This window comes from Empidonax traillii, unplaced genomic scaffold, assembly GCF_003031625.1.
Source record: "Empidonax traillii isolate 1590-97213 ecotype Southwest subspecies unplaced genomic scaffold, ASM303162v1 scaffold770:size447908, whole genome shotgun sequence".
Classification (NCBI taxonomy): Eukaryota; Metazoa; Chordata; class Aves; order Passeriformes; family Tyrannidae; genus Empidonax; species Empidonax traillii.
In genome coordinates, this window is record NW_020955963.1 from 82,053 (window position 1) to 108,065 (window position 26,013).

Here is a 26,013-nt window from a genome sequence, read left to right on the forward strand (position 1 = left end):
GAGTAGGTTTTGGATAACTGCAGTAACTCTAGAAACTTTCTAGAAATGGCCCCACATATTTAACTGTCTCTTTGATCCCTTTCCAGCTTCATTCCTTTTATGCATTTTTAGTGCCTGCTCATTTCTCCCTCCTTCTGCCCTCATGGGAATTTTCTCCTTTTATCCTTTTGCAGATGCACTAAAGCAAATTTTACACTATTTTAATGGATGAATATTGCCATGATGTTGGTCTGAGTTAAGGTCTTTCCAGGAGCTGCCAGTCTCCAGTCTCCTTAGTCATTCACAAACAGTTCTGCATCCCCTTGTCTCCTCTGATTGGGAAGAAAAAATCATCTGATATCTTGTGAAGAAATGGCAGCACTTCCAGAAATCAAGACTGACAGGAAAATTCTGTTCCTGTCTTTTTTTTTTTTTTTTTTTAATTAAAGACAGTTGGAAAAAGAATCAAAAATCAACTTTGAAAAAATTGAAATCTTGTATATTGGGGATTTGGCAACACAAAATGAAAAATTTAGTCAGTAACCACTAAAAGAAAACTCTATTTTTGTTCAGAGAGACATAACGTTGTTCTCAAGGCACAGAAGGTATTTTTTGTGATGCTATTTTATTTATTCAAGGAACCCATGAAACCATAAAAAAGCATTTTCCATGGAAAGTACTTCTCCAACTCTAAACACAACAAATGGGTTGCAATCTTTTTTCTTTTTTTTTTTTAATTGTTCAGTCCTAAACCATCTTTCAGAACAAATGACAGGCTGGAAGAAGTACCTTTTGAGCACTTTTTACTATATATAAACTTCTGGGTAGGATAACACAGTTATTTTTGGTGGGTGAGACTGGAGCAAACTCAAATATGAGCGCGGGGAACAAACAGTACGAGGAAGAAAGAGGGACAACTGGGAGCAGTGCTCCATTCCCAGAGCTCTGGGATGCATGAGTCTTGGTGGAAGTGGCAGTCCCACTCCTGGAGTGCCCTCCTAGACCTGATATTGGTAAATAGAGAAGGATTTGTGGGATGTGTGATGGTAGGAGGCTGTCTAGGCTACAGTGATCGCAAAATGGTTGAGTTTAAAATGTTCAGATGAGCGAAAAAGGTCAGCAGGGTTGTTACTCTGGACTTCAAGAGAGCAAAACTGAGGCTGCTCAGTGAGCTAGTTACCAGTGTTTCCTTGCTTTGGAGGGCTTAGAGGTCCATGATTGCAGGTCAGCTTTAAGACCATGCTTTAAAAGTGCAGTGCCTTGTAATTCCAGCTTAAGTCAAGCAAGGGGAAGAAGAAGATCAGCTTGATTGAACAGGGAATTACTGGTGGAGCTTGAGGTGAAAAAGAAATTTTCCATCTCCAGAGACAAGGCCAGGCCTCACAAGAAGATGACAGGGCTGTGGTTTACATATTCAGGGAGAAAACAGGAAAGGCCAAAGCTCATCCAGAGTTAAAACTGGCCAGTGTTGTGTCGTACTACAAAAAAGCTTCCTAAAGTATCTTAACATCAAGAGGTGGTGTAAGGAAAATATTGGACCAACACTTGTTGAAGATGGTCACCTAGGCTGGTGGAAGGTGTCCCTGCCCATGGCAGAGGGCTGGAATTAGATGATCTTTATGGTCTCATCCAACCCAAAATGTTCCATGATTTTATGACTCTATGATAAATCTTGTGGTAACAATTCTGCTCTGAGTTTTTCTCTGAAAGCAGCATTTTGGAAGTGCAACCCGTATGGATTCAGGTGCTTGCTGTTGTATGGGAATATGTTTTCACAGAAAACACTTATTTAATTACAGATTTAAACTTATGTGTGTAGCAAAATCTTTGGCTTTTTTTCTTCGTTTTAGTGTATTTTTGGAGGTACCTGCTAATGTACGGTTCTGTTTACTCAGATGTATGAAATCACAGAGGAAGGAGGAATACTGAAGACGTTAAATGAAATATGGTGCAAATTGACTGAACCCCTGCAACCCCAGGTGCCACAGCAAGAAAATACTAAGATGAAAAACCTGTCCTACCCATTCTCCAGAGAGAAAATATATTTGTGAGTATTTGAAAATGTGATAAACAAGGAAGAAAACTGTAATTTATCATTTAATGTTGTCATTTTTTTCTACCCATATTTCAGTCAAAATTCAGAAATGTATCAAGTATTTATGGAAATGCCCAAGTTTTCAGATTTTCAGTGGAATAACAAAAATCTAAGTGGCAGAGACTTCATTCTGCTGGATAAAACATTGGAAGCAGTGCATCAAATAAAATGTCCATGTGTTTAGCTTGAAGTGCAAAAATCCTACCACCAAATTCCTGATTATTTTGTTCAGGATATTACTGCCAGTTTTGAAGAAACAGAGAACTAGTAAAAACCCGATAATATTTTCCCTCTTGATAGATTTATTATAGCAATTAAAACTTGGCTAATAATATGGAGATAAGAAATTCTTGACACCTGCCCTTTCACTCAGAATAATATTTCTGGGTCCAGTTTGACATTAAACACTCTTTTTTTAAAGTTGTGGGTGTCTCCTTGTATTTATGTTTGATAAATAAAATTCAGTAATAAATACAATGACCCACCATTTCATTTATTGCCCTCTGACAAGTTTAATTGATTCTGAATGTAAGTCAAATTGATGGAGGAGAATAAGCTGGGAAGCTAATTTCACATATGATGATTTTAAGGTTTAAGGGAAGGCATAATTCCAGTGAAATGGCTCTTTGAGAGCAAGTGAAATGCTGACTGTTTGGTCGCCTGGAGAAGAGCAATGAACATGTTCATTAGGCTGATTGAAACTTGACAACATCACCTCAGAATGCTGTAGTGTTGAGGGGATGTTATAAGAAAAATATTAAAAAGCCATATTTTGTAAACAATAGGCAGGTTATTATTTTATATTAGTTAATAACTTCGCATTTTTATGCCCTCCATCACTGCAATCCAGGTAGAACTTGGAATGTCTGGGTCTTAAGTAACACAGTCTGTTAAGCTGCACTAAGTCATCTGTATTTCCTCTAAACATCTGTTTTTCTTATTAGCTGCGGTTTCTAAACGAATTCTAAATCAGAAGCTTATATGTTATCTTAATTATTACTTCCATGTCTCACAACAGAACTGATTTTTTTTTCCCCCTTGTGATGTTTTAGGTACAACATCAAAGACAGGGACACCTTTTTTGACAACGCCACCCGCAGCCGAATAGTAAGTTAGCAAAAGTAACATCTCATTCTTGTGCTGGATAGGATTTGCTTTAGCAGTGAATGTTGGTAAATACTTTGCTAATCTCATCAATTTATGTATTTCTCTGTTCCTGTAAAACACTAAGAAGTCGTATCTGTGTAAGGAATCCCTTCCTGGAGCTGTGCAGTGCTCCAGGAGAAGGAGATGCTGTTCAGGGAAACTACGGACTCCTCTCCATCCTTCAAAGCTCTTTTAAGCCCTGTTCCTAATTTTTAACCAGATTTTATTCCATAAAATATATATTTCACATATATATATATATAATCATGTAGCATTCAACTATACTTCATATAGCTTTATAAGGATGTTACAAATGTTGTTATAGGGATGTTAACAAATGCCCTACAAATGTTAGGGCACATGATCCACTGGCAAAACGTGCTAAATGACCTAAATATATGTGCAAGTGAACAAAAAGAGGATTTGAGTGCTATCCCACTGCTCTTTTCCACAGGTGAGGGAAATTCTGAAGCGCACACCCACAAAGGCCAGGAACAGCATGGGTAAGACAGAGGGAAGGGAATTATTTGTGTTCTCCTGAAAGGAATTGCTTGGGTATCTCACAGAATAATGATTCTTCCAGCAGGACACAAAAGTATGCTGGCACACTTTCACTGAAAAAAAAAAACCCAACCCCAAACTAGAGGTTGAAACAAATGCGTTTTCTGGGCATAAAGTCAGACTTTCTGGGCCATGGTTTGGATGGGAAGTGGTAATGGGAGCTTGCTTTTCATTTCTACAGGTGCAGGATCTGGCACATAACTTGCATTTCATGAATTGTTATAAAATTGGATTTGATTGCTCTGTGATCTGCTTTTGAAAATTCAGATTTCAAGTGCAATATGTCGTATTATTTCTTGCAGGAGCATATTTTTCTCTTGCCATTTTGATAGAACAATACATCTTTCCAGGTTATTTTTATTGCTGCAGCCTTAAAAAATTATCTCCACGAGCTGCCCACTGAAATATATGACTTAAATATGACCATTTTGAAGACACTTTTGGGATAACTCTGAAATATTCAGAGCTATTGTTTTCTTGAGGTTCAGAATATATATATATAGAGAGAGGTGTGCTTATTCTCCTTTATCCCACCCCTTGTGAGATCATGACACATTTTTCCCTGGTGGCAAAGAGGTGATGGTGCTCCTTGTCTGGTGTGTTTTTTGGAAAGTCTTTCTGCAAGTTTGACCACTTATATGGACAGATCAAAACGTCCAAGGATAATGTACCTGGCAAAGAATGTGCTGTAGGAAGATACTGCATGGTCTTGATGTGACTGACCAGTGAGGTGTGTTTCTGCTTGGGTTGAAGAGCGCTGTGCAGAGGAAGTGAAGGAATTTCATTGGAAGAGCGTGTCCTGCTCCGTCTGCGTGGCTGCTGCACGTTTTGGGGGAACAGTGGCAGAAGTGGGAATGTGGGTGTCCCATCAGCCTCCACCACCAGACCTTGAGGGGTGGGAGAAAACTCTCAATTCAGGGAAAATTGATAGTCCTGTCACCTGGGCACAGATGGGAACCAGAACACAGGGGTGACTCCAAACTGGGGATTCCAGTTCAGCCCATGCCTGCACTGCTCATGAGCTTAAAGCTGCAGCTCCCCTGAGCCACCCCACTCACACCCAACAGCCAGGAAAACGCTGAAGGCACCAAACCAACCATTCCTACACAGAGGGAAAAGTGACATCTTCCTGCAAAAGCTGCTGCATCACCCCAGTGCCACCACCCTGCAAGGACTGTCCCCAGGCTCCAGGGCAGGCGTGTCACCAACAGCAGGGAAGAAATCCTTAAGCCCACCCATCCTTCTCATCCTCCTCCAGACCTAGACTGGAGGCTCCACAGAGATATTCATGGGGCGAGGAAGCTTTCCTGTTAATAAAAGGTGCCCTCAAAATCAAACTCGAAGCTTTTGATTTCTTCATTCTACATGGCCAGCTAACAAAGGGGGCAATAATAATTAACCCTGCACTCCCAGTGTTAATTACAAAGGCACAGGTCTCACAGTAAAAAGTTAATTTGTGGTGAACTTTAATTAACCTCAAAGCCTAGTCTTACTCTAATTTAAGACTTATTGCTAGATAAGGGAAAAATTTCTGATATTTGCATTTGAAAAGCAAACATAATCTAAGGACAGATGAGTTGTAAGATAAAAGAGTCATCATAAAATATTTCACTTGGACAGACAGTTATCTCACTTCTACTTGAAATCTTTATTTTTTACTGATTTTGCTAATACTTTATGATGTACAGGACAGTTCTTGGGAGCGTCACACATGATGAGACTATCATATATACATATACACATATTCAAATCCCATGCATATCAGTTCACCTAGAGGGGCAGCTCAGGTTAATCAAATGCTGATTGAGTGTTCAGTTTGGCTGAATGCTCCAGACAGATCTACATTCATCACTTGCAGGGTGAAAATTCATCTCGCTCTCACTAGTTGTTTCCTAATCACCTGACTGCTCAATTCACTTGATTGCTCTCTCTGACCACACTATGTCTGGCTGCGTCCTTTGCCTCCCAATCACACTAATTGACTTTGTCCAGCAAACAGATGTCTTTGGTACAGCAGCTGGAGTGGAAAATACATTCATTTGGGTTTCCCTGAAATAGAGATCCAATTTTTTTTGAAGTTACACGAAAACCAAACCCCCCAAAACCAAAACACTGTCCTTTTTTCAACCGAAAATAACTTACCTTTTCCCACTACAAAGTTTTGAAGTTATGATTACCCACGCTGTTTCCTTTACAAAAAAAATGCCCTTACAAGTAGAGGTCTCAAGAATCTGTTGAAAAATTAAGGTCTTTGGAAGGTGTTGGGGAGAAAGCTTGAGAGAAGCAATCCATCCTTCAAGGGAATAGGAAGGGAAGGAGCATTTTATTAATGGGGATTTTTTTTGCATCTCACCTGAAGTTTTCTCAGTTTTAATGGCTTGTTCTGGTTTGTAGTGTAACCAAAGTCATTATTAGAGATCAGAGCACTAGCAGTGGTTTTCCAGGTGTGGATTTTTTTAATGCTAAAAGGTGAAAATACAGGCTGATGCACTTCAAGCTCAGGTCAGCTCAAGATCCCATTTGACACAAAGTAAGTATTTTAAGGTTCCCATCCTCTCCATCTTTCTGGTCCACAGCCAAACCATAACTATGCATCACCTTCACCCTAAATTTACTGGTTGTTTTGGTCTTCTGAGACCTTCCCCCAAAAGTTTCACATGTTTCATATGTCATAAGGCTTTACCATCCCTCTGCTCTTAAGCTTAAAACCACTCACCATGATTGGTTTAGAAGATTTTTTTATACATCATTGGGTTAGTGGAGGTTTTTTTGTTTCTTTGGGTGTTTTTTTGTTTTTTAAGATTTCATTGTTTATTTTGCACAAGAGGCAGGGCAGTGATGTTGAAGTGCTCATAGCAGTCTTTGGTTGTCATACACATGTTTCCTAATACAATATGAAGAAAATAACAGACACATGAGCTTATAGTTTGTGGGTTTTTTTGTGTTTTTTTTTTTTTTTTTACAACTTCTAGGGAATGTCACAAAATGAAATCTGTAATAATGTTTTCTGGTTTTCTGTGCCTACCTGCTGACCATCTGATTTTTTATTTTTATTTTTTTTAGGTATTACCACATTAATAGCAAACAATGTTTATGATGCAGCATACCCACTTCATGATGTAGGTATACTCTGTTAAATATCTAGTTCTCTGCTGGTATCACTCAGGAGTGCATAGACATTAATGTTTGCTGTCTGTAACAATGAAAATACATTCTGTGTGATTCTAACATGAAAACTAGTAGAGAAGTGCATTTCAAGTTGTGACCTGAAAGTAAAATCAACAGTGTAGGAACTGAGCAATCTTTTCTTAAGTTTTATCTGCTTATTTAGTTATTTCTTTTCTCTAGGGTGAATATGAAGGCCAAAATGATGACATAAATGAAAGAAAGGTAAAATACATTGCAAAATTTTTTTTTATATTAATGTGGTAAATGGGAATTAATGTTACATATTTTCCTCTATTTCTGCTTATAAAAATTGTTTGCAAGATTTTTATAAAGTCTTCTCTGAGGCATGTGAGTCATTTTGATTTGATACTTGTTTCTTGAAGCGCTTCAAGGTTCTCTTCACGTGCATAGATAAGATTTTTTTCAACCAGTCAGGAAGCAAAGTTGTTAAATAATTTATATGTTAATTTTCTTGTCCTAACCAAATGGTACCAGTGAACAGTGTTTACTAGAATGAAACACAGTTGTATATTTCATTTGGTTCTTCGTGCATTTAGGTTGCGTGTGATTTCTAAAAATCTGCTTCCAATTGTTTTGTAAATGAAGTTTCTATCAAAAGACATTTGAAAATAAATCACCCACCAACTGTCTGCACGAGAGAAACTGTGAATTCAGACTGTGCTTAGTACACATGCTTCCTGTTAGAAATGGGGGAAAGCAATTAATTACTTTAATCTATTAAGATCCATTCCATGTTGTTCTCTAATGTTTACTCATTTTATTTTCCTTGATACGCAAACAGTAGGATAGGAAATGAAGAGGGAAGATGGTAGGGAGAGGAAGGGGAGGAGGGAACAATGAAGGAAAAGGGAGTGTTTGGATACTTACAATATTTATTATACTAGAAATCAAATTACATATGATTTTTGGTGACCTGTAAATTATTTTATAAATTTTAACTCCAGCACCAGGTATTGGTATGAGCCCTGTGTTCTTTGAGGGAGAGTCAGGAAAAGGCCACTATTTGGCAAAACACCGAGTAGTTCTCAAGAGTGTAATTGCCACAACTGATAACTATTTCAGCACTAACATGGAGACTGAGCTCACAGGTCACACAAAAAAATTTGATTTCTCCCGTGCTGGGTTAGTAAAATTTGCAAACATAATCTGGGTAGTTTTTGGTGAATAATGATAATATTTGGCCACTAGATGTCTTCAAGTACCGTACACAATTTAATTCAGTGTATGAACCTTGGTAAGCACAAGGGATGAAGTTAGAAAATGAACTATAAAGCAACTTTTATATTTGTGCCTGTTACTTTGATCTTTTTTTTTGTTTGTCAAGAAATTGTCTGCTCTGCACTTGCGGAATTCTCTCTGAGCGAGGGATAAAGTAGTGGACTCTGAGAGGCAGCTCCATGGATTACTGACCAAGAAGGAATGCAAAATTTTTAGAGAGGAAAAGTAAATGAACATTAATCAATGAAGGAAGATTGGGTACTGTGAAACGGTGGGGGAAGAGGGCCTAAAAGAACCAGTGTCTGGAAAAATATTCACCCTACTAGTTGTATTTTGTGCTGCCTTCTTTTTATTCTGCCTATTAGGCTCAGTTATGAAGTGTTAAGTATTAAAAACATAAAAGCTTCTTTCCAGAAATACTTCATTGATTATTCACATATGTCTCTGCTGCCCAGCCATTGAATCTTCTGTATTATTCCTATGCATAACATCATCTGTTTTCTATCTGAATCTACTAGTCTTAGTGTTTAATTTCCTGAAAAAACCTGATCAGGTTTAAAGGAAAGAAGGGCCTATTTGACCTTTTTTTCTTTTTTTTTTTTTTTTTTTTTTTTTTTTTTTTTTTTTTTTTTTTTTTTTTTTTTTTTTTTTTTTTTTTTTTTTTTTTTTTTTTTTTAAAAAAAAAAAAAAAAAAAAAAAAAAAAAAATGAATTGGGTCTATCTGGGCTACTTATGCCAATAAGGCAGCACAAGTAATTAAGGTTTATGTACCAGTTTGTAAAATAAATAAACCATCTTTAGGATTTCCTTGGAGAAGATGCACAATGAAGCAACTCTTGTGCCACATCCAATGAGAATTAGAAATCTGCAGTCAGTGGAACTCTAGAATAAGAGGGTTTCAGTCTTTCCTAAGTCTTGACTGGAATAAAGGATTTTTTCCTGTTTCAGTGAGATTTCTGCTCTAGAAAAAAAAAAATCTTGTAAAGAAAGCTCTTGCACAGCAGCCTGGTAATAACTCACCATGAGTATGAACACTGGCTTGGTCTTTAAGCTTCCAGCCCACTGGCAAATTGCAACCCTTCCTTGATATCCGTCTGTTTGACATTAAGAAATCCGTGAGGGCTTTGTTACCTACCTGGGAAATATGACCTGTTGTCATGTGCTGCAGCAACATCCCCAGAATATTGGAAGCAGATTAGAAAATGTTATTATAAACTTACAGAGAGAGCACGATTTTTAAACGAAGCTGATAAAATACAGTAAACTACGCTGCAAAACTCATCCTAGAGTTGCCTACACTTTAATAAATATCATGAAAGGGAGCACATTGAGGCTTCCAAACTAAGCCTAATCTCGTCAAATTGCGGTGTTGGGACTGAGGTTTAGTGTGGGCAATACAATGACTGGAAAATTTTCATGCCCCAGGTTCACTTCTGCTGCCATGGCTTTTGGAATCAGAGTAACCAGTGTGGAGTCTGCCATAATGCCATGGGAGCCTGTTCCTAAACAGACAGCAATTTTAGAAAGATTTTTCTTTTTGCTCCTAAAATCCTGTTCTGTAGCTGCATTCAAACCAGCTTTTAGGTAGCTTTAAGAATTTAACAGCTTTAGCTTTTGTATGCTTGAGTGAATGCACTTATCAGTATGATTATTTATGGAAATAAATAACGTTTTGTAGGTCATGTTGTGGGGTAATGACAAGGGATCATTTTGAATAGGCAACAACAAGTATTCATATGAAAATATCACTATGTCAGCCTCTTGAACTCCTGATGAAGTCAAAGAAAGTCAAACCCAGTCTCATCATTTCTTTCCACAACTGCAAAGCATGTGCTCTGTGAGGGCAGCATTCTAAAATCCAAGACTCCACAATCCTTGACTCTCATTGCTGAATTCCCAATTGCTGAAAAGGTTTGCTCCCTGATCTGTGAACAGAAAATACTTCATGCTGCATTTCTAATGAGTACCCAGTGGCATAGCTCTGCACATTTAAATTTTCATTATTCTGAACGATAACACTTCATCAGGAAGATGTTTGCAGAACCCAGGTCTTAGCTGCTCGCTTGATATTTATTTAGTTCTTTCACATAGCATCTGCAGGAGGAGAGGCATCCTACACTTCTTCTGAACTCCCTCCACTTCTTTTTGGAAAAGAGGGACAACAGGTTTGACATCTATTTTTTTGGACAATAAAAAGCTATAATCTATAAATAGGGACACAGTTAATTTAGTTTCATTTTTAGTAATTTTTTCTTTTTTTTTTTTAGTGCACTCTGTACTTCCATAAACAATTTTCAATGACCACATTGTCTTAGACTGTCTACAGTCCTTTGATAGCATAAAACTGTGAAAGGAATACAAACAAGGGTTGCTGGTGGGGTTGGAGCCTTCTAAGTTTGCATTGGAGTGTGGAAAACTGCTTCCTTTTGGTGCACAGATTTTTAACTCTTAGAAGATGTTTGTAAAAAAAAGAAGGAGTAACTTGTTTTAAGATGATTTTCTGATATTTTTTTCTTTTTTTTTAATTTAGTTGCTGTATCGAGAATGGGCGAGATACGGAGTGTTTTACAAGTTTCAGCCTATCCATCTCATAAGGTACTGTGGACTTGAATAGAACCTCAAGGGACCTGGTTCTTAGCTGATGTTTATTTCTAGTGACTTCAGCAAATCTTAGATTGATCAGAACATTAAAAAACACGTTTTCACTGCTTTTCTGTGGCTCTGATGATAGTTTACTGTAACCAAAATACACTAAACAATTATGTACTTCTAGTTTTTGTATAGTACTTATCCCTGGAAGAATGTCATTCTCTAGGCTATTTTTTTTTAAAGTATCATTTCTATCAAAAAAAAAGGAATTTTCATTTACACTGATGAAGTTTTATTGGAGACTATGGTCACAAAAGCTGGTGAATAACCAGAAGCTGGTGGTCTCATCATGAATCAGGGTGAAAGTATTTGACAGTTTTGAAATTGAGTTGATTTTTTTTTTTTACTCCTGGTTTTACAAGTTTTAGTCATTTGAACACATCCATATGTGTTCCCAGTGGTTTTCTTGTATATTTCTGATTTTTTTTCTTTACAAACATAGAACAAGTTGGCCTTAAAATAAGACAAACCAAACATATCATTCTTTTTAAGGGTTTTGCACAATCTCTCTAAAAGAAAGCCAAAACAAAACAATTTTGCTGTATACTATAATATACTATAATAATACTGTAATACTAAACCAATACTACTATAATAATAATATAATAAAGTAACACTACTACTAATATAATAATACTATAAATATTGAGTAAAGAAAAGAAAAGTTTGAGAAAACTGCTAATTTGAAATATTCTGATATGTGACTGGGAATAAATGAGCTTATGATATTAACAAAGAGAAAAAATAGAAAAAGCTCAACAAATACCTATTTCTGGCTAATTTGTGTACATAGGAAAATTGGCATTTGTTACTATTTATCTTCTGAATAATAGAACTCAGCTAGGTTTTATTACCTGATCTGCCTCTGTGTCATTACCTGCAAAAGCTGGTGTTGGTAATATGGAGTGTCAATAATCTTTGTAAAATGCGTGTTTGTTGTATTTTGAGTTAAAGCTGAAATACTGGATATAGTTTTTCAAAGAGTTAAGCACTAACTTTTAGTGTGAGAGGAATTGCTCCCTGCTGGGAGGGATTGTTTCAGATTGGCAAGTGGTTGTGAGACCATCGAATCCTGTTGAGGTTCTGCAGGGCTCTGACATTTCCTCTTCTTTTACCTCAAAGCTTTTGGGGCAAGATTTAGGTGGATTTTGGAACAGCAGTTATTTCAGGCCAGGCTGCTGTATGGAACAGGTAAACTCAGAGCAGGGTTACAACACCTGCCGTGTTGTTAGTAAATATTACAGGTGTGAAATTAAACTGTGACTGGCTGGAGGAATTCCCCAGCTTTACCAGAGCAGCTGAATTAAAAGTAAAGGTCTATCTGCTTACACTCCATCTTCATTTGTGTTTCGCTGTCTCCATTATAATGTTTCTCTCTGCTGATATGATTTCATAGAAATTCTGTGGTTTAAACTTCTGTGAGAAAATTTAAAAAAAAAAAAAAAATACCAGACATGTGCAATTGATTCTCTGTTCTCAGAGACGATTTTTCTTGCTTTTATCTTCCACGCTTTGCTTGACTGCAAGTTTGGCTGTTACCACTACAATAAATGTGGTTTTTATTTCCTGGGTAATGTAAGAGCTTTAGTGTGTATATATACCTGAGGAATGACCACCCCTCTCTTTCTGCAACTGCAGGAGGTTTCTTCACTTCTGTGCCGTGGGGAGGTTTGACCTCGGTCTCAGTGTGGGTATTTATTCCCTTGGCAGCCATCAGTCACACTTGGTGCATTTTGAGAATTTACTGTGATCCTTCTTTCTTAGATTACTTAGATTATACCCAACTTTTTTTTTTTTTTTTCTGGTTATGGCAAGACTGTGTAACGTAGCAAGTTTGTATTCAGGCTTTGATGGACAGAAGAAGCAGCATTTATTTTGCCCTAAAGCCTGTTTTGACTGGTGTTTTCAAGTGCATTAGCTCTGTTGAAGTATGTTGCTTAAATAATATTCACATGCCCAAATTGATTACACTTTCTTAGTCTAATTTTTCATACAGCTTGCAACAGTGGAAATATTTTTAACTATTCCTCATTCACCTTTATTCACTAGGAAAATTTTCAAGTTCTTAATAACAAAAGGAAAGAAAAGACCATGACAATATTCACTGACAATTCCATTCACCTCTGTCTCTTAATCTGTAAAAACGTTTTGAGAGGGAAATCATGAATTATTTGCTAACAAACAGATGCCTTAGGCCAGAAGTACTGAGAAGGCTTTACCCTGTCTCTCAGACACCCCTGGGCTGGGAAGGCATGAGGGATGTATGTACAAGCAGAGGATGAAAGCTGCAGTTCCAGGATGTGCAGGGCTCTGGAGGTTTGCACCTTTTCTGTCATTCAAGTATTGATTTTTTACTAGGGAGGAGTTTCTTGAGTGTGCCTGTCACTGAGGAGGTCTAAATGACAGATGAAGGGAGTAATCCAAGGTTCCTGCTGTCACAAAGTGGTGGTTATCCTTCTGATACAAAGTCTTACTTAACTCCTGGAAAACCAGGAATTTTTCTTCTTAATGGACATCTTAAAGCACTTGCAGGTGAAAACTCATGAGAGAACCAAAATTCCAGGTAGGGGACCGTCACTGTAGAGAGGAGGTCCCATTTTGATGTCTTGTTATAACATTACCTCACCTTTGGAAAATCAAGCAGAACTAAATAATTTTTAATTGTGATGGAGCTTATTTTAGTACTAGTGCTTCTGCAAGGTCCCAGCTAATCCATCTCCTTTTTCATGTCTTAATTCCTATTTCCCATTGCTAGGACTTCACTAAACTCCTTAATAACTAAGAGGCTACATTATCTATAGCATGATTACTCTCAAAGCTCTGAGTGCCTCTTGCTGTAAAGCCTAAAACTGGGAAGACGTGGAGATTAAGACTATGTATACAATAACTCTTTTTGCAGGAGTAGGTGGTAGTAAATATTATTTACAGTGTATAGTCCATAAATCAAAACTTGGGGAGTTTCTGTTGCTCAAACTGTCTACCTAATATATTTCCTCCTTCCTATCTTCAGCTATGTTTTCTTTTCGTGTGGGAAATTGTTTGAACTCGGTGTGTGATGAATTCTGGCCTTTCCTCGCAGTGTACCCGTGGTGAACCTGCTCTTGAAAGAAGAGTTCCCAGTCCCCTCCTGCTCCTGCACAGGGATGCTGTGTCCCTCAATCCTGTAGCTTGCTTTTCCTGGCAGTTTTCAAAGCAGTGACAGACCTGTGACCCAAAGTTTGAGTGGCTCAACTCTGGACACTGCTGCCTTCACTGCCAGTGTCCTGGGGTCTGTGTAGTGCAGGGCTCAGTGTGAGTGTTTCTTCCATGGTTAAGATTAATTTGTCTTACAGCATTCCCCTCACTCTGGCCATCTATCTTGCCTAATACAAGAGCAAGTCACTGCTTCTTTCACCACCATGCTTTGTGGTCACATCTCTTGAGGAGGAACATTTGTCTCCACACACTGTCAAGAATTGTGAGGACTTCAAAATAAAGCCTGCTCTGCCCCTCCCTAATTCCAGATGCACACACACATGTTGTTCAGTCATTGTTTATCCTAACTTTGGGGTTGTTGGTCCTCAAAATGGTGATTCTCCTGTAAGCTTTAATTCCTCTGCTCCCCTGTCGCTCCTCTGTTGTTATGGTGAATTAGTCCCACCAAATGTCTGATCTTTATTTTTTTTGTGGAATGGAACCCCTTTGGCAGAAAGCAGCCCTGTGGTTATCTCATGGGGATTGAACAGCCCTCCCTAGTGCACTGGGTGCCAGTGGGGTTCTCCTCTTCTTTTGTAGTTTCCTTTTTCCTTTGAGGGAGGAGGGAGCTTGCTTTCTTTTTGGATATTAGTGACCCCTGTGTTGAGAGTGCTGTGCTTTCCCCCTTGGGCCAGTGAGTTTCTGTAGCATTCTGAGACAACACAATCTCTCCAGGATAGCAGGATCCTTCCCTTTACGAAGATGCTGAGGCTCTTTGCAAGGAATTCTGTATCAGGAAAAAGAAAAAAAAAAGATTTAAGCCTGAGAAAGTCCAAAGTGAGAAAACAGCACTAAGTAGAAAAATGCCCATGAGCTCTACCAGTAACTTTGGCAGCTGTCCATCCAGCTCCTTCCCAAACCTCTGCCAAGAACATGCCTGAGGCAATAATCTGAGCATATCTTCTCACTTGAACCCTGTTGCACTCTGGGTCCAACATCTTTTTATAGTTCCAAGAAACTCTACAGCAAAGTTTTCATTCCCAACATGCGATACGTTGAGCTTGCAGTTCACCATTACAGGTCTGGGTTAGAGTGGGAAGTGCTGTGCCAGCATCCACTCATCCCTGATGTCCTCCACAACAGTTTTTACAGCAGAGAGGTCCTTGGAGGAAGCCAGAAGCAGGTGGGACCCCTGGGGCAGAGTCCAAACTGCTGAAAAAGGAACACTTTCTCCATCATTATAACTCTTTCCCCTTTCCAGTGTCTGTGTGATCTCGTTACCCCTCACAACACCACTTTATTTATGAATAGCCTTTAGCATCGTGTCATACAACCATTAAATGGTCTGCAGAATTTGGTGCTTGGTGCTAGGACAGCAGTTTTCGTGTGAGTTGGAGGGAGTTTCCCCTCCCCTTTGCTGGAACTTCTCATCACAGGGTTTACCCGAGCGCTCCAGCCATTGTTTATTGCAAAGCAGAGGGTTTTTGCTCGTGATGCATAAATCACTGGAGAGTTTGTATTGAATTATTCTGCTGGATGCTCTCTCTCCAGCCTGTGACTGAAGTGAGATGATTTACTTACAGCCCTGGGTTTCACAGACTTTGCCAGTCCTGTAGGAAGTGGTTCTCCCTCTGTTTTGTTTTGGCAAGAGCTTGGTCTTATTTATTGGTGCTTGTATGAGAGATGGAATTTTAAACTTGTAGGCTTGTGTTGGCAGTGGTGAGCAAAAACAGATCCCTGCTTTCTGATAAACATAATTCCCAGGCTTCAGGTCACTGTCTGAGCACTCAGATCCTCACTACCACCCAGATTCATCACTCCTTCAGTGGGATTTTCAAAAGCTGGGTCCAGCAAAGGACGTGCATGTCTGCATATACAAGCCAAGGCTCCGAAGATCCAAGTTGCTGCTCAGCTTCCTTTTATCTCCCCCTTGAACTGTGGAATTTAGTAGGCAGCTAGAATTCAGTTTTCTCTGCATGCAGAAGTGTCTCAGGCTAAGTTCCAGAATGCCAGAAACTTATATTTTTTTAATGGGAGTGAGCAATAGGTTCCAAATCAAAAAGTGTCCTTGCAGGTGATATCACTGTATTTCGATTTAAAAAAAAAAAAAAAAAAAAAGGAAAGTTTTTTCTTTCAAACTGGAGAAGCAAAAGACAGAGTTAAGAGGCCACATTTGGAAACAAAAGAGAAAGTTCTGCACATTTTAATGTGTATATTCATGTGAATGTTTGTAGGCATCTAGAGGTACCTATGGCTGGGAACTGCAGGGAGTAGGAAACAGCATTTGGGTGGTTACAGTTTTGCTTATTTTTCTTGTAAAACTGCTCCTGACATCTTAATCTCTGCAGAAAGTGCTGGCTATGGCAGGAGGGGTGAGAGGAGCTCCTGTTCTGACTCCTTGAGTGCTGACCAGGGGTTAAGACCAACCCATCTCTGGCTAAGATGCCTTGTATGGGGATAAATAAACCCAGGTGACAAGGGAAGAGATGAAGTTCTGAGCACCATGTAACAATTATCCCCAGAAAACACAAGCATAAAGGTTTCCAGCATGGGAAATCTTTGAACTTCCACAGTCAGTACAGAGGGCAGAAAAATGAACATTTTAATGCAATATTAAATATTTAAACTGGACTACTAGTTTAATGCAATATTTAAACTGGACTACCAGTTTAAATGATAGTTAAACAAGAAAGTTCTGTTACTCTCTCACTGTCTCTAAATGACAAGAGGCAAGCCTTGTATGCAGTGATGCAGTGATCAAAAATGGAATTTTTAGACTTGTTTTTCATTAGAAATGATTCATCCATTTAGTAGCCACTAGATGGTGTCTATCTGACAGTAGTAATACTTAGAATGGAAGCACTTACCACTCCTTACTTAATAAAGGAAATACATTAAATGAATTCAGACTCTATTAAGGATTAACTGTGTTAGCTTAAAAAACAAGAAAACATTAATGAAATACTAGTTATTATAAATGAATTTTATTTAGGAAAAGAAGCAAGTATTTGAGCTCCAGACTCTTAACCTAGATGATGAAAATTGTGCAAATTATCTTGTGAGAACTGAAGACTAGGAAAGTGATAAAATATCAGTGACCTCACATTTGTTCAAGTAACAATAAACTAGAAAAGCTGAAAGTCCTAACAGATATTAAAAAATAGGAAGAAAATTACCAAGTAACCTCCTTTCCATTTGAAAAGAAAGGCTGATTCACTGTACCCTATTAAATACGTTACCCCTCATTTGTATGAGCTGACAGAGTTTATTATGAAAAAAGAATTTATATTTATGACTGAATGAATTATTTGTTCCTTATACAGAGTGTCACTCGGCTTCCTGAGTAGTTTATAAAATGAACCTTTACAAAGGCCGTGCACGAATCAATACCCTCAGGCACATGGTGTGACTTGGGGATGGTCCTTGCTCAGGGCCAGGAGCTGGACTGGATGATCCCTGTGGGTCCCTTCCAACTTGGCATGTTCTGTGACTCTGTGAAACCAAAACACGCCCTGTGGAAGCTCTGGAGCTTTTTTATTTTCCCATAACAGAGGGGAGGATGCAGTTCCAGAGCTTCTGACTGCCCAGCAGGCTGTTTGCTTACACACTTGGAAGGTAGTCAGCCCTAATTTCTGTCTCGGTCACATTACACGTCTGCTTATTACGCTTCTATTGTTCTTTCTATTACAGTCAGTAAACAAAAGCCTTTTTCAGTTTATAATTCATCACCACAAATCATGCACTCTCAGTTGTACTCTGACAGTTTCTTGGAATGGATGCCTAAAGTTCATGAGTCTATGAAGCTCAGTGAGTGGCTTGTCCTAGTTCTATTTGCTTGCAGGATAAGGTTTTACCTTTTGCTATTTTAAATTTCAGTTTGTGCTTAAATTCTGGTTGTTATTATTACTATTATAATTATTATTAAATGACTATTTATTACATATTTCCTCTAAATTTTTAATTTTGAGTACATTAGAATTCAAGAACTTGAGCATTCCCTCCCTCCACACACATCAGCTGCTCCCTAAACAAAATCTTGTTTTGTTTTTCTTTAGAGCCCAGAAAGCAGGGGAAAGCATAGTTCTACATTGAAGTGAATTTCAGAATTTCTCTTGTCTAACAAGTTACACTGTTTTGACAGTGTGGTTTTTTGTCCTGCAAGGGATCACATCTAATATTCCACAGTGCCTTGGAACAAAATATATCTGTAATTTAGGCAAGTTTGGCTCCGAACTTCAAGTCTTGTTTGAAGGATGCAGCAAATACTTGTTAGCTAATGTTTTCAAACAAGAATTTCAACTTAAAGGGCTTGATTAAATGGCTCTTGTGGCACATTTCTTCTTTCCACTTTTAGAGGAAGTGGGTGAGATTTGTAACCATATTCACAAACACCCCTATAATCACTCTTTACTGGATATTCTTGATATTTATATCCAGTTTAGGGAAAACCACGTGCTTTGACCTTGGACAGGGGTTCCATTCTTTATTTTCTGTTATGCAGAACCAATTGCCCTTTCTAATGGACTTTTTCTTTCTTACCTCAGACTCAGCTGCACTGCAATTTATCTGAGGTTCTGTGGCTGGTTTTTTTTTTCCCTCCTCTTAAAACTTTAATGAAAAAAAAGTTTTTCCAGTCTCTTGGCAAGTTGTTCCAAGGGGGATTGTCTTCTGCCAGGATCCTTTCTTGGCTTCCATGTTGCTCCATTTGGTGCACTCTCCATAGATCTGGATTTAGCAGTGATGTGTTTCTTCTTGGGGCTGCCGGGATGGAATGTGTGAATGCACTGTCAGGCACAAACATGGTAGAAATCTCCAAGATCTCTGGATGCACAGCAGCCTCAGTGCTGCTGCTGAGCAGTAATTCCACCCAGGTGCCCCAGATGGTTGCAATAAATGCTCGAATCCTGCCCTGAGAAAATTTTCAGGGGAAGAAAAAATGACAAATCCAGAAAACTTTGGACACGGGTAGCTCTACCTGGAGTGAAAGGGTGGGGTGGGAAGAACTGTTACTGTTCCTGATTACCTTGCAGGGACTGGCGTTTTCTCTGTGCTCCATCAGTCTTCCTGAAACAAGTGTGCAGTTCTGGGATGGAAACTTCGATTTGGTGGGAAGGATTATCTCAGAACTGAGGAAAAGTCTGTGTTCTTCACATGATATGCGCCAGAAATTCATTCTGTTTGTAAGGGTAGTCATTGTTCTACCTTTAATTTAGTGGGGGATTTTCTTCCAGTGACAAAGGCCCCTGAAAGAACTCAGTTGTGTTTCTGGTTTCCATTTTCCCCACGGTTCTTTCCCAGTTTTCCACAGGCCTATACTGGGAGCTGTCTTGCTGTGGGTCAGAAAGGGAAGCTGGGGAGGGAAGGAGTGTTTTCAAACTGGCCTTGATGGTAGTGGTGTCCTGACATGAAACTTATACTTTTCTTGTCCTTCCTAACAGCAGAAACACCAGAATCTTGTGCAAATGGGTTTATTTTGAAGACATAAGTAACACGTGTGACTTGCTGGACCATTTGCAAGGGGGAAACGTACCCAATGAGTAGCTGTAAATCAGTTTAGTCTTGCGTAGAAACTGTTGCATATAAAACACCCCTTCACCAAAGGGGTGGTGGAGCTGTTCATAAACATAAAACAACAGCTGGCCTAGAATTGGGTATGGAAATTAAAAAAACTGGGGAGTTTTGAACAGATTTCCCAGTTAGGTGACTCACAGTGTCTTCTCCTCGCTTTTTTAACTTTGTTCCTGAACATCTCCAGAGTTCTTTCCAGCGTGTGTCACGCACCACATGCTCTATTCACATTCCAGGTATCCCACACTTGTTTTCACAGAGTCAAAAACTAAGTGGTTTGTTTTTTTCTCCTTCCCTCTTTTTTTCCCCCCTTTCCCCAAACCTTGGTCTATTTATAAAGTTGCACAGCTTGTGACCAACGTGCAAATAAGGAGGGTTTTATAATCAGTTCTTCTTTCTGACGTTGGTTTTGCAACCAGACAGACCGGAGTGCACTGCAGATGTCTGGTCTGAGTGTTGTATGGGTGGAGCACAAGAAACAGGGCAAACATTTTTGCTGTGGTCTTCTCGACGCTTCTTATTCCAGCTGTGGGAGGGGACACACTTCCTACAGGTGGTTGTTGTTGCTGTTGTTGCATTTTCGTGTTGTTTCTGACAGTTTGCTGCAAGTGCAACTCTAGTTCAGCTGCTGCAGGCGTTGTGGGTGATTTGGCCAAATCTTTCCTTGGAGACAAGGTTCTTACTCAAGAGAGCTCAGTGCTTGGTAGGTGGCCATTTAACCAGACTTCAGAAAGCTTTCCAAAGCGAAAGGCACAAAATTTCACCTTGTGCTGTGCCAGCCCAGAACAAAAGCCTTGGCTGCTGCTCCTGGCAGTGCACATTCCTCATCAAAGCCATTTGCCCCTTGCCTTGGGTGTCCTCATGGCACAGGTGCATTTAAAGAGATATTTCAGCTAATGTGGAAATAAAGCTCATGCAGTGCTGAGGGCACACTCTGGCATTCTGCAGTATCCATGAGGTGCTTTGGAAAGGATTGGTCCTTAGCTTTGTCTGGATATGTGTGAGCTGGATGTGAGTTAGTTATCTACTGAGTTAGGGCAAAACTCTGGTCTCAGCTCTCCTCTTTTCCCATGCCAGCACAAACCATGGATAATCCCTTGAGTATCATAAATTCAGACTTATTTTATCCCAATGTAAATGAGAGAACACACCAAGTTCCTGGTGTAAATACGCAAAAAACTTGTAAGAATTCCTTTTCTTGACTAGTGTCTTTCTCTACCATTGGAGAACACTTTTCTTTTCCTGATCCTTCAGTACAGAATGCAGCAGTGGCTGCAGCAGATGTTGGCACGGGTGGTCACAGGTGTTTGCAGAGCCTTGACTCCTATTCATAAGAGTTAGAAAACAGTTCTTGGGATGTGTCAAAAAAAAGGAATTAATATGTCTACATCCTGTGTTTTTATAGCTTGATAAACTCATATTTAAGTTTATCATTATGCTTCCAAGCACTGCCATTGCTTCTCCATGGCTTATTTCCCTTTCTGGCACAATGATGGAAAGAGCTTGGGCACACCAGTCTCAACTATTTTTCTTTTTCAAAACAGTTAAGTCTGTACAGTTTTCTTCTTGGCAACTGCTTTTTTCTGTACTGCCAGAGCGTTGTTGAGCTCTTCTCACTTCTTTTGGCACGAGTGCAAACAGCAACCCTTGGCTTTATAGGTTTACAGATCACATTTATCACTGGAAGGCTTAAAAATTCCAGGGGAAGCCTCATGAGCCACAAACTTCAGCTTCAATGACCGTGGTCAGCTACTCTTCAATGCTTCTGGGATCTGAACACTTTCTGTGCCAATTTGTGTCCCTTTGTCACAAGAACAGACAATTTTGACAGCTTAAATTGTGGACTATTTTTCACGTCTGCTTTGACCTGTTTGAAGCACTTTGCTGGCTGTGCATGCTGCCCAACTGTACAGACAAGGAAGCAGTAACGAAGACATCACCAGAATAATCTCCCTCTCCTCCTCCTCCTTGCTCTGTGTTGTTGGGATGTGCTGGGTAATATTTGCCTTGCTGTCACATGCAATGTGTGTCACTCCTCAGTCCAAAGGAAGCTTGAGAGCAAACTGGGTTTCCCTCTGTCCTGTGCTGTTCCAAGGCCATTGCTGCTGTTTGTTGAATCATACAGGATTGAAGCAAAGCTACAGCCCTTCTTATTATTTCTGTATTTCAGTCATTTCCTCCTTTATATAAAGAAAATACTTAAAAACTCCCTCAAAACTGTGAATATAAAGAAAAACCACCTCCTAAAATTGCCTCAAAAATTACCTGGCATGTGCCAGGTTACAGGGCAGTCTCACAGTATTCTGCTTATATTTACCAAATCAAGAGTAATGATTTTCATTTTATGAAATATACTGTATCATATCATATTTCTTTATATCCTCTCCAAATGTGATGATCCGTTGTCCCAAGTTCTTGCAAACTATGCTGTGATGTGAAAATGTGGAGCTGCTGAGCTGATATAAGTTGTTTAAAGAATAGTATTCCCATCCTGACTCGTGTGAGTTGTCTTCCTGAAACAGCTAATTAAGTTATTGCCCAGAAGGTTCCCGAGGTTTCCCTCATTTCTGTGCTGGTTCTCAAGTCCTGGCATCCCCTTATACCAAAGATAATGTTGTCTGTGCATCACCTTGAAGTGGTTTTGGTGTGTTTTCCCTTTTGTGATTGCATTTATCCTTTCCAAAGGGAAAGGATAAGACTTGGTTAGACATAAGCAGATGCAGGAACTTAAAAGGAAACACTAAAATAGGCAGGACTGCACTGCCAGCTTTTCTGTGTGAGAGCCTGGAGCTGTGAAGTTAGTTGCAGCTGGGATGGTGTGAGAACAGCAGGATCTGTAGTAATAAAAACCCCCACTGTTGTTTCCCTTATCCGTTTCATCTGAGCTGGAAATGACTGTAGATTCTTGTCTTGCTGTCCCCTGGCTCTCTGCCTTGGTTGCAGTCCTGCCCCTGTCTCTCCTCTGGTAGGAGCAGCCTGACCCTCAGACCCTGGAGTAGGAAATTTCAGTTTGACTTACGCTGCTGAAAGGGCTGGAGCTCAAACTCAGTAGATGTGTAGGTTTGCCATTAAGCTTTGTCAGAATAGGATTATATCTGTTAAAAGAAATCCTGGGCCTCCAAAAATCTCATTTAAACATTTTCATTAGGAATAATTTAAATCTGGGGTGCTAAACTTGGGAAAAACCTTCCCAGTGTGAGTGAGATCAGACTAAATCTCAAAGTGGGGCTGTGCTCAACCTTTATAAGGAGCAAGTCTTTTATTTCTCTTATTACACAGGATATAATGAATTTCTTTTAGTTCTTGCTGCCACCACAGTGTGAATGTGTCTCACTGACTCAAAGGTCATGCCATGCCCTGAGTGCTCTCTGTGTGGCTGCTTTCTGTCCAGCATTGCTCCACCTTGCTCTCTGGCTTGTGGAATGTTTCCAACCATGTTGGGTTTTACCTGAATTCTGGTGACTTCTGCAGCTCTGTGAAGCTCTTGGAGTTCTGCAATATTTGTAATCACTCCCAACAGTCCTTTGGAGTGATCAGTGAGGCTCATCTATGTTTAGTTTATTTCCTGCAGTGTGATTCATGAAGATGATGGGCTGAGTGCTAGCACTTATTTATCAACATCTACAGAGGATTGTACCTCAGAGCAGGAACTGTTTGTTCAAAACAGATGTCTAGAGGCTGCTAACTGGACAAAACTATTCTTTCTGGAAAACCAATGCTAGGTGTGCAAATAAAATTTTGTTCTTTAACAGATTAGTCATCTTTAAAAGATTAATCATCTTTTAAGATATGAGAGGATGTTGTCAGTATGACCCATAGAGGTCATTTCCATGACTCTCACCAATTGAATCCAGGAGGCAAAAAATAATTGTGTTATCTACAGACCCCTCTGAGGAGTCAAGTGTCTTCCAGTGTTTTATACCATTCACTGAGTTCATTTAAGAGGTGCAAAAGCCATGGTGTTCCCTGAGCACATGTTAGGTATGTATTGTAATGATAACTACTTAATATGTGCTCAGGAGGATGATGCAGGACTTCTTAAACTCCTCAGAACAGAGGAGCCCAAACTGCATAAATCACTTCTTTTATTTGGTCATATTGTCTTCAAGATACTCAGGGTTTTCATTTATGTCTTTGTCAATTAGTATTTTAACTTTCTGGGATTGTTAAGTAGCTGTAAAACACATTTAAAAATTATAAAATTATACCCTTGACACATGCCTTTTTTTTTTTTTTTTTAAGGAAGTATTTTGGAGAGAAGATAGGACTTTATTTTGCCTGGCTGGGCTTGTACACAGAGTTCCTCATTCCGTCCTCGGTAGTTGGGATCATTGTATTTCTGTATGGATGCATAACCATTGAAAGTGACATTCCTAGGTAAGTTTATCTGTGATCCATAATCAAGGATATTGCATTACCAGCACTGCTGGTCACACTCATGATGGGTTCCTGCAGTTGCTTAAATGAACTGACAGCTTTTAAAGTGGATCACTGCAGTAGGACAGGATTACTGATAGGTAAGTGATGAACTGCACCACATCTGAGTCAGGGTCTGTTTTCTTAGCTTGATCTCTATGAATCTTGATGGGCTGTGCTTGTCTGCATGAAAGCCTGTGCTAACATTTCAACTTTAATGAGATTTACGGCTAAGATGTATCTGCAGCACCCTCTGCTGCCTTTTGAAATAGAAGAGATCATTACTGTGGCAACATGAGGGCTGGAAACAGCTGTGTGCATTTCTGATGATGTAATATTAAACACACTGATACTACAGTTGAATAGTTTTGGTTTTTTTTTTTTTTTCATTTGAAGTCACGTAAAAAGCTATTTAATGATGGTCATTATAGGAATAAACATAATCAGGGTATGCCAGCTCTCCTTGAAGCAATGGTGCAAGTCTTTCCTTGGCTCATGATCCTTGAGCTTTGAACTGCTTGGTTCACCTAAGTGAGACTGTGCAGGTATGAACATCTTTCACAATCCAAGCCTTATGGAAAAAACTGGAAGCATAGTCAGCACTGTGAAGTAAGGTTTGGCTTGTTAAAGAAATACCGATAATGTTTTTTTAAAGATTTTTAGGAACTGAACACATTCATAACAAGTAAGACTAAGAATTAAAATAACAACCTTACATTAAAATTTTAAAACCTGTTTAAAAGTCTCTTCTCCTACATTTTTTGTGCCCCCATATTAATGTATGTTTTTTCAAGAGCACTGAATTTTCCTTTAAGATCACTTCAGTGTTCTTTTTTCATTAATTTAAATCTTACCTGTGTCAAACTACTTAACTGACTTCAGAGATGGCAAATTCTGCTTTGTGTTTGAATGGGGTTTTTTCAGTATGGTAACCTCAGCCTTCAGTGATGAGGTTCCCTAATTCACTAATACAGGGTAGTAATGAGTCTGGTTGAGTGTTGCACTGTTTTTCTGTTGGTAAGGTGCCTAAAAGTATTTTTAAAATTATTAAACCTATATATACATAAGCCTTATATATAAGCCATATATATAAATAATAATAAATATATAATAATAATAAATATATAAATAATAATTAATAAGCCATATATGTATAAATAAACCTTGCAGAAACACACAGCCTCTGTCAAGTGCAGGCCACACATGTCACTGCTGCACATCTCTATTTCCTGAGCTGTAACACTCAGAGGATTTTGTGCATTGTCATTCCCAGCAAAGAGATGTGTGACCAACGCAATGCCTTCACCATGTGCCCCCTGTGTGACAAGTTCTGTGATTACTGGAACCTCAGCTCTGCTTGTGCTACTGCTCGAGCCAGCCACCTGTTTGACAACCCTGCCACGGTGTTCTTCTCCATCTTCATGGCTCTCTGGGGTGAGTGTTGCTGCCCATGTTGATGGTGTCACTCGATTTTGGGACTCTGGACAGGATAATGAAAGTGCTGTCAGATTGAATGGGGTGTTTTAGGAAGCAATCCCCGGGGAGGCCAGCGAGCAAGCTGTCAGCAGCAAGCTTTGGAATAAATGGAGAGGAGCTGGGTAGTTCAGGGAGGAAAAATATGTCCTTTCTTCCTTACTGCCTTGTTTAGAATCATTGAGTGATCAAGGTTGGAAAAGACCTCCAGGGTGATCGAGTCCAACCTGTGACCCATCCCCACCTTGTCACCCAGCCCAGAGCACTGAGTGCCACGTCCACTTCATCTCCTGAACACCTCCAGGGATGGGGACTTCACCACCTCCTTGGGCAGCCCCTTCCAATGCCTCAACTCCCTTTTCTGTGAAGAAATTCTTCCTGATGTCCAACCTGAACCGCCCCTGGCACAGCTTGAGGCCATTTTCTCTGTGGAGGAAATTGTGCCTTTAATGGCACTTCTAATCTTTGCCACATCTTTGTTCACTCTCCTTCCTTCTCTGTCGACATTTGAAGTCCTTTTGACACCTTCTGCATTTGGGGCCAGA

The 26,013-nt window shown here is 39.3% G+C and overlaps 1 protein-coding gene across 1 annotated transcript in view; it reads left to right on the forward strand.

Annotated features, from left to right (window-relative positions):
• The first annotated feature begins 1,726 nt into the window (after window positions 1-1,726).
• The window catches only part of ANO2 (anoctamin 2), a 94,068-nt gene continuing 69,781 nt past the window's right edge, over window positions 1,727-26,013 (forward strand). The window contains exons 1-9 of the mRNA XM_027901294.1: window positions 1,727-1,790; window positions 1,875-2,026; window positions 3,127-3,181; window positions 3,675-3,723; window positions 6,845-6,900; window positions 7,130-7,171; window positions 10,719-10,783; window positions 23,822-23,956; window positions 25,269-25,429. Of these exons, the coding sequence (XP_027757095.1) occupies window positions 1,875-2,026; window positions 3,127-3,181; window positions 3,675-3,723; window positions 6,845-6,900; window positions 7,130-7,171; window positions 10,719-10,783; window positions 23,822-23,956; window positions 25,269-25,429 (715 nt within the window). The 5' untranslated portion in view covers window positions 1,727-1,790. The remainder of the gene's footprint in view (window positions 1,791-1,874; window positions 2,027-3,126; window positions 3,182-3,674; window positions 3,724-6,844; window positions 6,901-7,129; window positions 7,172-10,718; window positions 10,784-23,821; window positions 23,957-25,268; window positions 25,430-26,013) is intronic.